Below are 16,258 nucleotides of genomic sequence, written 5' to 3'. Positions count from 1 at the left end.
TGTGTGTGTGTGTGTGTGAGCAGGAGGTGGGGTCCCCCTCCCCTCCCCTTGCCCACTGCCACCACCACTTAGGGCGTTGCTATAGCAACGAGGTTAGAGGCTAGCCTGCTAGCTGAGAAAGAAAGAACGTGCATTCTGACGTGAGGATCTAAAGTCCTCAAGTCTGTCTAGAATGCATTCCTCTCTTTTGTTGGCATCCTGTTTTGTTTGAATGTGTTTCTTTTTCACTTTGCATCCACAGCGGTGAATGCCAGGGATCTTCGTTTTTTTTTCTCTGCAGGTTATTACTTGTCAGTGGTTATGTTCTATTTCTCATTACAGTTTTACAGTTACATTTATTTAAATTGCTCGGGGTATTTAGCTTTTTCCTGCATTATGTCTCAAACTTCCACAAGAATTAGCATTGAAACCAGTCGAACCAGAACAGTAATATGCTGATTTGTGCCACATCTTACAATCTACCCCACTGTGCTGTGCATTTTAAATACCTGCGTCCGTATTTCTTTCCTTGACTAAATGTCACCAAACATGCGCTTCAACATGTAATGATGGGGTTCCTGTGGCAGTGGGAAAGAGGTTAGTTCCAGTGAAATGTTAAATTATACTAGGACTGCATACTCACATTGTCCTTAAAATCAAATAAAATGTATATATAGTATTTTACACAGTTGTGTTAGCATACCGTTTACACATACATTGAGAACAATACAGAAAGAACTCAAAAAAGGCATCGTAATAACAACCATAAAGCCAAACAAACAGAAAGAACCAATACAATATAGAACAGACAGCAGAACAAAACAGACAACAACTGCAAAAACGTTCAGACACACAACAGATAAAGTGTAACAAAGTGTGCATGTGCCAGTGTGTAATATTCATGCTGATACCTTTGTGTGTGTATGTAATATATGTATAAATATGTGCATATATTACACAAGTACAGAATTTCTCCCCCATTACCATCCCTTTCATTTGTTTTCCTTTTAGGTGGTTGCGTGTACCTACATTTTGCCTGGTGATTTTGAGTGATAGTAGTGTCAGTTTTCACTGAGGCGGGGGTGGGGGGTGTGGTGATGTCATGAGACGAAACCTTATTATCGGCCCGCAGTGAGGAGGAAATGAGATCAAGTGCATTATGGTGCAAATTAGGTGATGGATCATGCTGTGTTGTTATCTATAGTTCATATTCACACACACTCACACACACACACACACACCTAAACCCCCCATAGTCTATCCCCTGACCCACCCCCATCCATTCTAACTACACACCCCATCACTATAATGGATATATCTTAGCCTGCCCCAACACACCCAAACCTTCGCCCCGCAACCCTGCTGCTCTTATCTTAGCTAACCTAGTCTTGCTTCCCCTCTAACTCAGCCCCCACCAGAAATAGAGACCCATCCATAAATACTGCCACCCATGTAGAACACACACACGCCCGCCCCCACCCACACACACACACACACACACACACACACATATATATGCACGCACATCTACATGGATGGGCGCACACACACTCTCTCCTTGTTCCCCTGGGGGAAGCAAAGTCCTGCATCAGCTGCTAAATTGCCTAAACTCTCTCATCTGCTAATGGGCTACCTGTCTGTCTCCCTCTCTCTCTCTCTCTCTCTCTCTCTCTCTCTCTCCTTCCTGTATGTCTGCCTTCCTGTCTGCCTTCATGTGTTCCTGCCTGCTGTGTGTTTCTCAGCCTTCCTGAATGTCTGCCTTCTTGTCTGTATGTTGGCTGTTTTGTCTCTCTGTCTCTCTATCTGTCTCTGTTCCTTTCCTGTCTATCTGTTCATGTATCTGTTGGGCTCTCTATGAGTCTGTATGACGAATTTTGTTGAGTAAAGAACCCATGCTCAATTTTCAAATGAAATGTGATCGTGACTTTCTGTACTGCTACTTAGCCCACAGGAGCTACACAATGTAGTACAGAAGGGTACTTTACTTTCGTTTGAAGCGTACCATTATATCCCCTGCACACTACTTTTGATTAATGTGTTACCTACCCTTCTTGTAAGTGACGACAGTGTGCAGGAGTCTACAAATTTTAAATTGCCCTTCTACCAGAAGGGATTTCTAAGATTTTGTGGCAAATCGAGCCAATGAAACCACAAAGCAGATGGGGCTGGGGCTGTGACAAGGCAAAGGAATCAGTTCAGAGAACAAAACAAATCAAATACACATTTCTATACACATTTCAATGTTTCGTACTTTGTCTTGCCATCTCCCTCAGTCTTAATTCTCCTACTCTGCTGCTTGTCCCTCGCCCTGCTCGAGCTTCAAATGAGTTTATTTAGTAGTAGTAGTAGTAGTAGCAGCAGTATGTGGTGGATTACTACTAGCTGGTGGACCAAGGGAGGCTGTACTACACACTTGCAGACCAACAGGCCAACTCACAATGACAGGTTGCCATGGCAACCAAGGCCTCAGTGCAGTGGGGCCTTATGAATGGCATAGTCATAGTAATAGTAAAATCATATTAGTCTTTGGGTTTCCCTCTTTTCTTCCACCTATCCATTTATGTCTTTCCTTTTTGCCAGCAGTGAGTGACCACACATTTTCTGAATAGATTTTTTTTTTGTTATTCTATTTTTTTCTCAGCCTCTGCTGCTTGCCTCTCTCCCCCATATGCCTCGTCTCCCTCTCCTTTCTCCTCTCCCTACCTTTCCTCCAGGAGAGGATGGTGTGTCTGCGATTACAGCACACAGAGAGGCTCTCTAGTTGGGTTTGAGTCAGTAGAGGGAAGATGTTTACCAGGGAGACAGACATTCAGAATGTGCGCATTGTACAAATCCCACTTTTTACATGCGCGCTACACTGCATCTGCACACCCTGAAGAGGAATTGTTCTGCAGTATTAATGTGGGATAGATTTGGATTGATGGCTACTACTGTGTGTGTTGGACCTGTGTACTCTGTCATCCTCTCATACATTAAAATACAATAAAGTTGATCTATTCTGTTTCTTTGGGCCTCCTTCTGTAATCTGTCATTTTTCTCTGTCACTCCTTTTTTGTCTGTCTATTTGTCTATCTTCGCATCTCTGTCAATGTGTCTCTCTCTGTTTTGCTGTCAGCATATTCTGTGAGCCATATCATAAAGAGAGCCCCATTGACATTTCAATTTGCCCCATCACCCCTCACACATACACACACACACACACACACACACAGATGCACAGATACACCAATTTCATTGTGGAGCATCAGCTCAGAGGCAGTGCCTCTCCTGGGTTTCCACGGAGACAAGGAAAAGCAATAACTGCACACTTGACCTCTCTGCTCTTTTATTGGCCTCTTCTCCCCTTCACACGCGCACGCACACACACACACACACACACACACACACCTCTAATCTAATCTGGGAGAGTATGCTGCTGTGGTGTTATCCCTCCGTCTTCCCCTGAGGACAGGAGCAAAGAGGGAAAAAGTGAGGGAGAAACGGGGAGGGGAGGAGCGAGGGGAGGAGGGAGTTAATAATTTCATCTGAGGAGGTGGTGGGAGAGAGAGAGAACACGGCCTCGCAGTGACCTGGGGCGATAAGATCGATTGTCTGGCTCTTGTAGTCTCCTAATATCTCTCACACACTCATGCAGGCAGGCAGACACACACACACACACACACACATACACACACAGACAGTCACAGGTTCACATCCTCACACAAACTGTCTGTCTCTCTCTGTCTCTCACACACACACAAACACACACATTGCAGTATTCAGCGATATTGTTGCTATAACTTCAGAACTGTGAGTGAGGGAGGAAAGGAGAGAGGGAGGAAGATGGACAGTGTGTTAGAGAGAGAGAGAAGGGGAAATAGTCCATGGGCCAAAGCCCAAAATTTCACTTATCGGTACCACTCAAGGTGGCAAAATCTAGTTACAAATTTTGAAAAGGTACATGTCCATAGATGATATTTTGGTATGATAACCATTGCTGAATGGTAGCTTTGTCACAGTAATCAGCTCATGAAGTTAACCACCCCCTACAATAAATTGGATTGTAGGCGCTGATACATATCTTAATTTAGGCTCATTTTCAGGACCTTTAGTCAGGTTTTATGAGAATATGTTTGATATCATTTTAAAGGGTAGCTTCTTAGCTTTCATTCAAGCCCACTTGTGAGTCTGTCTGACAAATAAAGAGGTCACATGGGCTCTTCAAAGTGTCAATGACATTCATTTTTCCACAATTTTCGCCTAAACTATAGTCTTTATTTGAGCACTGTGACATCTAGGAACATCACAGACACAAACATCAAAAACTGGAATACTCACAGGACTGTAAGGATTCAGAAAAGATATAATCTACCCATACTATCCCATCGTGAGGGGTGATTTTGGGTCTTAAAGTAGAAGAATGACTTCTCGAGGGAAATCTTATGTTCTTGATTGTGAGTAATATTATGAATTGTGAATGATTGTATTGTGAACTGGCCATAGCACATAGGCCTTCTATTTAATGACACATACTACTCTTCAGACAATTCCCTAAAGGATTTCAATGTTCAATAATTTACTGCCATTTCACCAAGAGGTTGCTAGGAATTTGTCTTAATGTGCTCTGGACTAGTGATTCTCAACCTTTTGTCTCTCGGACCCAAAGCTGAGAATATTTTAATTGCTAGATATGATTTTTTGGAACCCCCTCAAGGACACCTGGTGGTCCCCGGACCCCACTCAGAGAACCACTGCCCTGGACAAGACATACACTAAACAACCCTGTTCTATTTCACACAGGCTTCGCCCTCTAACGGGGCTTTATTTGCTCAACCACTCATCTAGTCACCTCAGCGCACTGAAAATGAGTAATGTGATGGAGTTGTCATTGTATCGTGAACTGGCCATAGCACATGCCTCAGGCCTTCTACTTATAATGCCACAGACTACTCTTCAGACAATTTCCCAAACAATTTTAAGATTCAGAGCTCTATTGGCTTAGGGGACTAAGTCTGATGACTTCAATCCCTTCCCTGCACCAACACGTTAACAACATACTGTATCACCAGCCTGAATTGACTGTAAACACCTTGGTCAGCCAGGGGGGGCGGACCAACACTACACTCCTACGTGTTAGCACTTGAGTCACCTAGCGCCGGACGACTCGGGGATGGTCTCAACAGTGCCCCAGTATGTTAAGACTTCAGCACAACAGGTCTCTCACTCACAGGTCTTGGGTTCCAGTTCCTTGTCCTGAACACTGACCCTGAGAGACCCAGACACATCCAACAGATAAAATCTGATAAATGGACATGGTGTCAACCACAGCCACACTCCTTATAGAACGTGTGGCTGTGGGAGGCTCCCTCCAACGCATACGCCTGGGAAATGCCGTCGCAGAGCCAATGGGCCAGCCCCTATTTTCACAGGGGCTTGCCAGCCACCCTGTGTGCATAGCACACAAACAACTGTTGTGTGCACCTGCACATTCCACATAACATGCCAATGCATTTACTGGACATAAGCAATGCAACCTCTCCATCCTCTCCCCTTCATGAGAAGTGGGATAAAATGCATCCAGTTGAATCATCCGAGACCTAAATTTACTCCTAATGTTCTTAGGCACAAGGATGGATTCTCTGAGTCTGTGGCGCCACTCAGGTATCCAAGTATCAGCATACAGCTGGGGTGGACCAAAAGAGCACACAAATCACACACCCTCTTAGCCAAAGTCAAAGCAAGCAGCAACGTGACCTTGACTGACAACAACTTATCAGAGGTCTGCCCAGTGGGCTTGAAAGGACCTCGAGGACCACGGGCTACTCCAACTGGGGGGCAGCGGAATGCATCACCGGGTGTTTCCTCCTAGCCCCCTCCTAACGTTTCAGGAGAGGGTGGCCAAAAACCGACCTCTCTCCAAGCCCCTCATCGCTGACGCATAAACCTTAATGGTAGAAAGCGCCAGTCTCTTCAGTAGGAGCTGGAGGAAAGAGACCAATTGAGCTAGTCAATGGATCAATGTCCCCACACCATTTCCTGCATTTTCTTGCCTTGTAGCCAGTAGTCCAGGTCGCTTCTGGCTGTTCGGGGTATGGTCACCAGGTGTTGTTTGTGCCATCGTGGGTCCGAACTCAGTCTGGCAAACCACCTCTACAGGCGTCTCATGTGCAGCACCATTGGAACCAAATGGTGAGCTGCTGAGAAGAGACCAAGAAGGTGCATTACAGTAAGTACTGTCATGAACCTGTCATGCTGCACCATTGAACTGACTCTGCAATAGCTGTCTGTCTGAGTTCTGACAGACAAGCTCTCAGGATGGACGAGTCAAGCTGCAGGCCCAAAAACAGTGTCTGCTGGCACGGTTGAGGTACGCTGTTCTTCCAGTTGACCGCAAAGCCTAATGTCCTAGGGTCCTGTACCAATTGGATCATGTGAGACATGGCCCATTCTTTGGACCAGGCCATGAGGATTAGGTCATCTAGATATAAAGAGACCCGTATTCCCGACGGCACAGCGATTGAAGTGCTGTATCCACACAAGTGGAAAAGATACAGGAGGCTAGGGAATAGCCAAATGGTAGTCTGCTGTTCACATAGGCTATCCCTTAAAAGTCAAAGCTCAGAAATTTCCTGTGCCTCGGCACCACTGAGACGTTAAAGTAAGCATCCTTCAGGTCTATTGTGGTGAACTTGCCGCCAGGCTGCACCAATTCCACTAGTTTGTTCAGTGTGAGAATTCAGAATGTCCTCTGTGTGATGTACACGTTGAGTGGGCGGAGATCCAGAGTACAGACCACTTTCCTGTCCTGCTGAGGAACTACAGGAATAGCGTCTTTCTGTAACAGTTCCTGGACTTCCCTGAACAGGGTGTCCACGTCCTCTGGCAAGGTCATGACAGACTCTCTCATTCCTGTGAACGAGGTGGGATGCTACGAAACTGGAGTGCATAACCCAATCTAAGCATCCTGTCCATCCATTCTGTCAAAACAAAGTGGCTCCGCTATTTGTGATAAAACTCTGTCAGGGGTTGGGTGGCAAGCTGTGGAATGGAGGCTATAAAGCTTTTATATACAACCTCGGCCCTCTTTGCCATCAGTCTGGTGAGGTTGTTCATCTGTCCCAGTAAGCGGGACACCAGATACAACTCTTGTGGTCTTGCTTGTTGGTAGCTGCGACAGGAACACACCCAACAGGTTGTTTGCTGCCGTTGCCGACTGGGCCTGCCAGGTAGAAAATTTTAGCAGGGGGAGCAGGCTTCCTGCTTCCCGACCAGCCAGCAGAACCAGGTGAAAAGTGGGCAGCCAGCATGTCGTCCAGTGGAGGATGCCATGACGCAAAACGTCCTATTTCCTTTTCACTCTGGTGTAGTCGGAGAAGCCGGAGACAGAAGCCACGATGCCTCCACACACTTCCAAGTTTCATCCAGCATGGGGGCACCAAAAATCGGCCTTGTATCGGCCGCGTCTGTGGGATGGGTTCATCCACCATATCCGGGTGGGGGCAAGCCAGTGCTAGTGGATCTGTGACCGGGGCAGAGGGGCAGGGATTGGCAGAGCCGCCAACACATTCTGCCTCACCGTCGGTGCAGCGGAGCTGGATCTCGGGAGAACACTGGTAGCACTGGAAGTGCTTCCATTATTGCTGGCACCGCACAAAAGACAGAGCCCACCAGTCAATGCACTCCGCCAGGTCAGCTACCCCATCTGCAGCTTGTTCAGGCCAAGGCAATCGAAGCATTCCACAGCAGCGACCAGACTGGGGCATGTTGGACAGTATTTTATCAATCAATGGCATCCAAGGCAACGTTGTTCGTCAGAGTACTGATGAAAAGTGGATGCTGAGTAATGAGCTGCTTGCCTTATATAGGGTGAGGCCTCGCAGAGTTGACTAGGCTCATCCTGATTGGCTGAGCGTATGTGTGCATATTTTCAGTGCGCTGAGGTGACTAGATGAGTGGTTGAGCCAATAAAGCCCCGTTAGAGGGCGAAGCCTGTGTGAAATAGAACAGGGTTGTTTAGTGTATGTCTTGTCCAGGGCAGTGGTTCTCTGAGTGGGGTCCGGGGACCACCAGGGGTCCTTGAGGGGGTCCCAGGGGGTCCTCAGCAAAGTGATGAATTGTTGTGAATTAAACTTCACCATTATTTAATTTACAAGAAGTTAACACAATTAGAGAATGTAGGAGAATGACTGTTTTGATCATAGTTTCACTGTTATCTCTCTACCTGCATTATAGTCATGGAATTCTGGACAAAAAATCATATCTAGCAATTAAAATCTTCTCAGCTTTGGGTCCAAGAGGCAAAATCTCATCAAATGGGGGTCCATGGCTCTAATGTGGACTAAATTAGGGGTCCTTGATATAATAAAGGTTGAGAATCACTAGTCCTGGGCACATTAAAACAAATTCCTAGCAACCTCTTGGTGAAATGGCAGTAAATTATTGAACATTGAAATCCTTTAGGGAATTGTCTGAAGAGTAGTATGTGTCATTAAATAGAAGGCCTATGTGCTATGGCCAGTTCACAATACAATCATTCACAATTCACAATACTACTCACAATCAAGAACATAAGATTTCCCTCGAGAAGTCATTCTTCTACTTTAAGACCCAAAATCACCCCTCACGATGGGATAGTATGGGTAGATTATACCTTTTCTGAATCCTTACAGTCCTGTGAGTATTCCAGTTTTTGATGTTTGTGTCTGTGATGTTCCTAGATGTCACAGTGCTCAAATAAAGACTATAGTTTAGGCGAAAATTGTGGAAAAATGAATGTCATTGACACTTTGAAGAGCCCATGTGACCTCTTTATTTGTCAGACAGACTCACAAGTGGGCTTGAATGAAAGCTAAGAAGCTACCCTTTAAAATGATATCAAACATATTCTCATAAAACCTGACTAAAGGTCCTGAAAATGAGCCTAAATTAAGATATGTATCAGCGCCTACAATCCAATTTATTGTAGGGGGTGGTTAACTTCATGAGCTGATTACTGTGACAAAGCTACCATTCAGCAATGGTTATCATACCAAAATATCATCTATGGACATGTACCTTTTCAAAATTTGTAACTAGATTTTGCCACCTTGAGTGGTACCGAAATCTGGTCTGGCCCATGGACTAAAAGAGATGTACGGTGTGATTGGGAGGAAGTGGGAGAAGAAGAAGATGGGGGGGAAATAGGAAAATATTAGGAGTAGCAGAAAAAAGAGACTTGCCATAGCGACAGGTCTGTTTACTGTTTATTTTGGTCTCCAGTCTCGTTGCTCTTCATATTGGCAGAGTTGAGATGATTTCCTTTCGCTGTTTATTCCTGTGTGGATTTGTATGTGAGTCTGTGTGTGTGTGTGTGTGTGTGTGTGTGTGTGTGTGTGTGTGTGTGTTTGTGTGTGAGCGCACGTGTATTCGCCTCATCTAAGATCGTTTATCTGAACTCAATCTTTCCATAAGCATCATGTTGTCATGGTGTTTTCACATAATATCCAGGTCTGTCTGCGGGGTTTCCTACTTTTCTTGCCATATAGGTAACTACTGCTTCAGTAGATTAATGCTTGTATACATACTATTTTCAAGAGTAACTATAACATGAAGAGTGCTTGATTTATTTTGCAAGGGATACACACTTTTGAGGCTGTTTATGTGTGTTTAAGTGCCTCACATCATTTTCATTTATATTACCCATTTCAGTTTCCAGCCTCTCAGAGTTTGACTGTGCATTCAGATGAAGTATCAGTATGACACAAGAAGCACAACTGATTCTGTATCAGCAGAGACAGTTGAAGAATATTTGTCAAATTAATCTAAATAACCATGCAATTGGTCAATGGAAATATTATTTGTCATGTCAAATAAACATGACAGAGTTCCCCCAAGCACTGTTCTTTGTCAATCTGAAATATTAAAATCAGTTTGTAGTCAGTTGTGTATAGAGTGTGTGTGTTTGCATAGTATTTGTGTGTGTGTGTGTGTGTGTGTGTGTGTGTGTGTGTGTGTGTGTGTGTGTGTGTGTCATTATTACGAGCCAGGCTGCGTAACCACGCTAAGCTAAACTAAGTCTCCGCAATACATTGTTTGAACATGTTTCAGCAATAAGAGCTTACTCACAATGATTTATCCCTCTCAGTAATCAGGTCAGCAACGATTGGATTGTTTCTTGCGTGTATTTGAACGTGTTTATGTATGTGTGTGTGTATGTGTGTATGCATGTGTGTGTATATGTGTGTGTATGTATGTGTGTGTATGCGTGTGCACCAGGCAGCACACAATGATGCTTCCCTGCAGTGTTGCCGTCTGTCACACAGGTGTGTGTTTGTGCGCATGTCTGTGTGTGTCTGTATGTGCTATGCTGCCCACGTTTTCACATGTGCAAAGGTAGCAAGGCACCACCTAAGTATTTACTCAACTATTTATACACCACTGTTACATTATTACAGCACATCTACCCTACATGAATGTTGACCATACATCTTACATTTAAATATGTACGGTCCATATCCTTCTGTCTACAGTATACGAGTCATACGTGATGAGTTCCTTGTGCAAAATCATTTACACAGATGTCTTGTTTTTCTCCTCTCTTTGTTGCTTTCAGTTCTCCAAGGAGAAATACTTGTTGGAGTCTCCTCCTGAGAAGCTTCGCAAGGAGCTGGAGGAGGAGCTGAGACTGAGCCCTGCTGACATCAGGAGCCATGGCTGGTACCATGGACACATACCCAGAGAGGTACTAACACACAGAGGAATACACACATACACACACACACACTGTACAGTACATTGTATACATATGTAGTACATACACAGTCTTAGTCATGACATCAGGAGCCATGACTGGTCCCATGGATGTTTCCCCCAAGATGTGCAAACAGATGGATACACATGTACTTTCCAGAACAGCAAACCCTTGAGATAACTCACTTCCTATGTCCCAGCACATGCACACACACACACACACACAGACACACACACACACACAGACACACACAGACACACACACATACACATACACACACACACACACACACACACACACACACACACACACACACACAGTCTTACTTATGTCACTTTTGGGGTATTTACATAGACTTACATTCATTTCCTGGAGAATTACCCTAACCATAACCATAACCACTACTTGCCTAACCCTAACCCTAACCCTTACCCTAACCTTAACCACTGACCCAAAAATCAGCTTTTTACCAATTGGGGACACGGCTTTTGTCCCCAGTTGCACAAGCTGTCCCCAATCAACTGGTCTTAAGTCTGGTTTGTGTCCCTGAAAGTGACTTAAATCATACCCACACACACACACACACACACACACACACAGCTTTAATGCTGAAACTCCTGACTCTATAGATACATAGTCAATATAAAAATACAAGCGGCATTATTTATCAAGAAAACTACTATGATTTCCATATAATTTTTTTTTTAAGATGTACGATTTTCACTAAATGTGTCATAGTCATCATTTTAATGACCATTGGCATTAGCCTCTATAGCAGTGGTCTTCAATCCTGATCCTTGGGACCCAGTTGCTGGTTTTCTACCCTACCAGCTAGTTAATTGCATCCACCTGGCATCCCAGGTGTAAATCAGTCCCTGATTAGATGGCCAGAATGAAAACCAGCATGGCTCTGGGTCTTAAGAACCAGGATTGAAGACCATTGATCTGTAGACAGGGATAACACAGTGGCCTTATAGTTAGAGAGGCCATTCCTTGCGCTCTCTGACACCATTGATGAAAAGTGTAGATGTATATGTAGTAAAGGAACATGCAAAGAAACATATTCTGTATTAGATTGAGTGTTTGAAATCAAATTCTGAAAAAAAAAATCTATTGCCGCTGTAAACTGTGTTGTATCTGAGTTCATCATGTTTCTGTTCCGTTTTAAAGAGCAATAAGTAAGATTTTGCTATCCCATAGTGCAAAACCCATAATATTTGCGAGGGTTGATAGGTTTGTTCATCAATAATAATGACTCAACGATTACTTTGCCAAGACAGTGCTGAGATTTCTGGCTTTCAAAACATGCTTTCAATGTTTTACACACAGGACACTGATAAATGAATCCTATCATCTGTCACAGCTCAGTAGAAGTTGCTTTAGCTTTTGGAAGAAGGGAACTGTGCCAAACAGACAGCTGCATGTGTTTGTTGCTGATGTACGCAATTGATTTCACAGCTGGTGACTAAGACACAGATACACACAGACACACAACAACAGACACGCACCCACCCACATTGCATGCACATGTGGAGGGTGGCCCTAGTTTTTAGGCACAGCCACTTAGTCTCTCTCTCTCTCTCTCTCTCTCTCTCTCTCTCTCTCTCTCTCTATCAGAACAACCATCTGTGAGTCTTTCCCCTTCTACTTTACATAAAATATTCATTTATTCATGAATTTGCCCCAGTGTAAACTTGGGGAAACCCTGAGCCCCCTGGCTACCAAAACAATACTTAGTTGCCATGGTGACTGGATCCCACACACACCCTTTGGGTGGGTCCCAATACTGTACATTAGCTTCCTTCCTTCCTTCCTTCCTTCCTTCCTTCCTTCCTTCCTACCTTCCTTCCTTCCTTCCCTGTTCCCTTCTGATCTTAAGTCAAATCAAATCAGATTCCACCTGTCCAGTTTAGTGCTAATAGAGTAAAGAGGGGAAGAAAGACACTTAAGTCTTACTGTAAATATGTTTTAAGTATTTGCACAAACCAGAAACACATGGACCAATAGGGCCTTCCCTTTATTTATTTTTTTATAGATATATATTATAGTTCATTTACAGTTTAATTGTTGAAAAAGGAGAAGTGGAAACCCACACCCGTATCAGTGAGGTTCTGGCTGACAGGAGCAAAATTAATCAAAATGAACACTGCACTCATAGCTCCAGTGTAACAATTTTTATTGCATTGGCAATAACATTTGTTTGGAGCCATTTTTTCATTTTGATACAGTTTATTTGTTGCCAACTGTCAGTATTAAACTTGGTACATAGAAATCTGAGGTGGAGGACCAGACAATAAATACAAAAACACAAAGAGAAATATTAGTACAATAAATTTAAATTTAGAGACTGCAGAAGCAAGGGGGTCTTGCTTTTTGTTTTATCCCAAACGTTTCTGTTTGATCTTTGTATATACTGCCTCCTGCTGGTCAAATGACACATCAGGAAACAGCGTTTCCCATGTGCTACACACCATCACTTATTTCATGTCGTTTCCATTCGATATTCCCAGTGATCTGTAATGTAAGGCTTTGCAACTGAAGCTTTCATGCGTAGTCTCTTTGCAGGTAGTTTAAAAGGGAATATTGAAATATGTTACTCCTTTACTACATGACTGCTCAATCAATATTTATGAACTCTTCTCACAAGGCTACAGAAGCCAGACACAACAAACATTTTTTATATCAGCAAGATATATAGCCTGAAGTTGTTCCACAGATCATGAACGAGAGGTTGATTTTGTGGATTGTTTGTTTGGTCGATAACCTTTAAATGAGCTTCATTTTTATGATAGTGCCATCAGTTCTGAACTAAATAAATGTTCCCACAGAAAGTCATTCTGTCCCTGGCATCTTATCCATCTTTGCCAACTGACGTGAATTGAAATTGTACACAGGCATCATGAAGGGAACAGGACAACTTCTGCTCTCTTGTTTTTGGCAATGGAAGACATATCTGTTCAGCAGCACAAATTAAACTCTCCTGGAGCATAGGAATAAACATTAATGGTTCCTTAAATTCAGTTATTTAACTATGTGAGTGTCAGAAATATTAAGTTTCTGAATGAAACAAGGGGCATGCTGGTGGCAAGTTGCAAATATTCTTCCGGCATTGGAGCGCTGAATGGATAGAAATATATATATATATTTTTTTCTTTTCTTTTCTTTTCTGCCTAGGTGTCAGAGACTCTGGTGTTGCGTAATGGAGATTTCCTGGTGCGTGACTCTCTGACCAGTGTCGGGGATTACGTACTGACCTGTCGATGGGACCATGAGGTGCTGCACTTCAAGATCAGCAAGGTCCTGGTCAAATCCAATGAGACCAAGGTGTGTATTCAACACTCACTATCTGTCTTCGTTCCAGCAGTGCACCAAACACAGTAAAAACTGGCTGTGCTTTCATTTTTATTGACTTGCCTTTATGTAATGCTTTTTACCCGATTATATTTGCTCTCATATTGTCTTACTCTGCGATCTTACCTTTTATCTTGTGGAGCCTTGTTTTTACTCCTTTTACATTATTTTATTATAATGCTGTGTGACAAGGTTCAGTGTTCTCTTGGCAGGAAGGACACTGGAGAATTATTGTTCTTGCCCCGTAGTTTATTCTGCACCAAAAGATAACCAAAACACAACATAGATCAAGCACCACCGGTGTGTAGGTCAGTGGTTCTCAACCTTTTTCATATCAAGGACCCCTAATTTAGTCTACATTAGGGCCATGGACCCCCATTTGATGAGATTTTCTTTCTTGGACGCCAAATCTGAGAATATTTTTTATTGTTAAATATGATTTTGTCCAGAATTTCATGACTATCTGAATTGTAGGTAGAGAGATAACAGTGAAACTATGATAAAATAGTCATTCTTCTATTTTCTATAATTGTTCTTATAAATGAAATAATGAAGGTTAACAATTCATCAATTTGCTGGGGACGTTGAGAACCACTGGTGTAGGTCACTCGTCAACCCTCTGAATATTTGGGTTCCTTGGGCTCCTCTCAGTCTGGAACAGTAATAGACCTTTTTCACGAACATGGCTGACATACTTCCGCTCAATGTTAAGAAGAATTTTCTGTGGCCTCTGACTCTTCCACTCTGTCTGTGATCACTTACCTACCTACTGAGGGAGACATACTGTAAATAGGGGGGTTAATTTGGTTCAGGTGCTCCTCGTTGGCCAGCTGTGCCACTCATGCCTCTCTCCGCCTCCCGACCGGCGCTCGATCCCCGCTTTGTTTGCCACATGCCGTTTCATTTATTAGACATTGTAGGAAATTGTTAGGCACTTTGTATTGTTCTCATTGTATTTACAATGTATACAAAAAAAATCCCAAAACCTGTAACTTTCTATTCTATTCTATTCTTTTCTATCCACCCTTCGTCCCCAGGTGCAATATGTGCTGGAGTCTGACAGTTTTGACTCGGTCCAGGAGCTCGTGCGGTTCTACGTGGGCCAGCGCCGGCCGGTCTCCCAGCCCAGCGGGGTCCACATCTACTGTCCCGTGAGCAGGACGCTCCCCCTGCGCTACCTGGAGGCCACCTTCGCCCTGTCCAATAGCAAGCAAGGGTCTGCCTACTCGCCGTCCAGTCAGAGGGGAGCGTACATCAAGAGGAGAAGCGTCACCATGACTGACGGGCTGACCACTGAGAAGATGATACCTCACAGGTGAGAGAGGAGGGCGGTACAGGGGATTTTGTGTGTGTGTGTTTTCAGAGTGGCAGAGATGCAGTGCTGTCCAAAAAAATGCAACAATTGAGCAGCCTATCATAAAATCATGACTTTTCGGTCTTGCAGTCTTCATCATATTTGTCATTATTTCATTCTTCTTCTTATTATTATTATTTCATCGCTGCTTTCTGTTATATGTATGATCAGTGACCCAGACAGCCCCAGTCCAGTTGAAACACCGGTGGCACCAGAACCAGAGCCGGAACCTGTGCCCAACTGCAGGTTGTGTGTGTGTGACACTAGTGTTGTTTTTGAGCACTGAACCAGTACCTCCACCAGTACCTTTCACCTGAATCCTGTGGTCTCCTCACTTCACAGACACCATTAGCACTCCCCCTAGTTATTAGACCTTCATACTCTGTGTGAAAATGACTTGTTCACTCTGTCTATACTCGATCACTCCCTCCTCCTGGTCAGAACTAAATAATGCACAAAGAAGGAGCAGACAAAAATGTAGAAATATGATGCACAAGCTTTTAAAGCAACAGGCAATATTTCTTTGATGGAGATTGGCATAATGGACAAAAGCCAGGGTGTCAATGACACACTGGGTTTTAAAGACCAAAGATCTTTAAAGAGCGAAAACATTTGGCCATAATTGTTGGAAGAATTTCCCATCTTTCACTGTCTAAAAATGGTGCCTGTGTATCTTAGACATTAGTTTTGTATTGATTTAGCTCTCAGTGGCAGTAAATCCTTCCTCAAATAATTCACATTGTACTACATTTTTCTGCTCCTGCTTTTAAGCCCTAGAGATACTTTTGTAAATACAAGTAACACAAGTAAAGAGATCTATCTATATCACTATATGGAAAAAATGTCTTTCAGGGCACAAACAAACC

The 16,258-nt window shown here is 43.5% G+C and overlaps 1 protein-coding gene across 1 annotated transcript in view; it reads left to right on the top strand.

The window, feature by feature from the left end:
- Positions 1-16,258, top strand: part of sh2d3ca (SH2 domain containing 3Ca) — a 60,903-nt gene that overhangs the window by 36,404 nt on the left and 8,241 nt on the right. The window contains exons 5-8 of the mRNA XM_071533174.1: positions 10,550-10,678; positions 13,862-14,011; positions 15,076-15,353; positions 15,564-15,638. Coding sequence (XP_071389275.1) covers positions 10,550-10,678; positions 13,862-14,011; positions 15,076-15,353; positions 15,564-15,638 — 632 coding nt within the window. The remainder of the gene's footprint in view (positions 1-10,549; positions 10,679-13,861; positions 14,012-15,075; positions 15,354-15,563; positions 15,639-16,258) is intronic.

The sequence above is a fragment of the Centroberyx affinis genome, unplaced genomic scaffold, assembly GCF_046629955.1.
Source record: "Centroberyx affinis isolate AG114_WGS23_722 - 3 ecotype Tasmania unplaced genomic scaffold, CSIRO-AGI_Caff_v1 ptg002334l_1, whole genome shotgun sequence".
Lineage (NCBI taxonomy): Eukaryota > Metazoa > Chordata > Actinopteri > Beryciformes > Berycidae > Centroberyx > Centroberyx affinis.
Note: the sequence above shows the minus strand (reverse complement) of the source record. Positions and strands in the feature narration are given on the sequence as shown.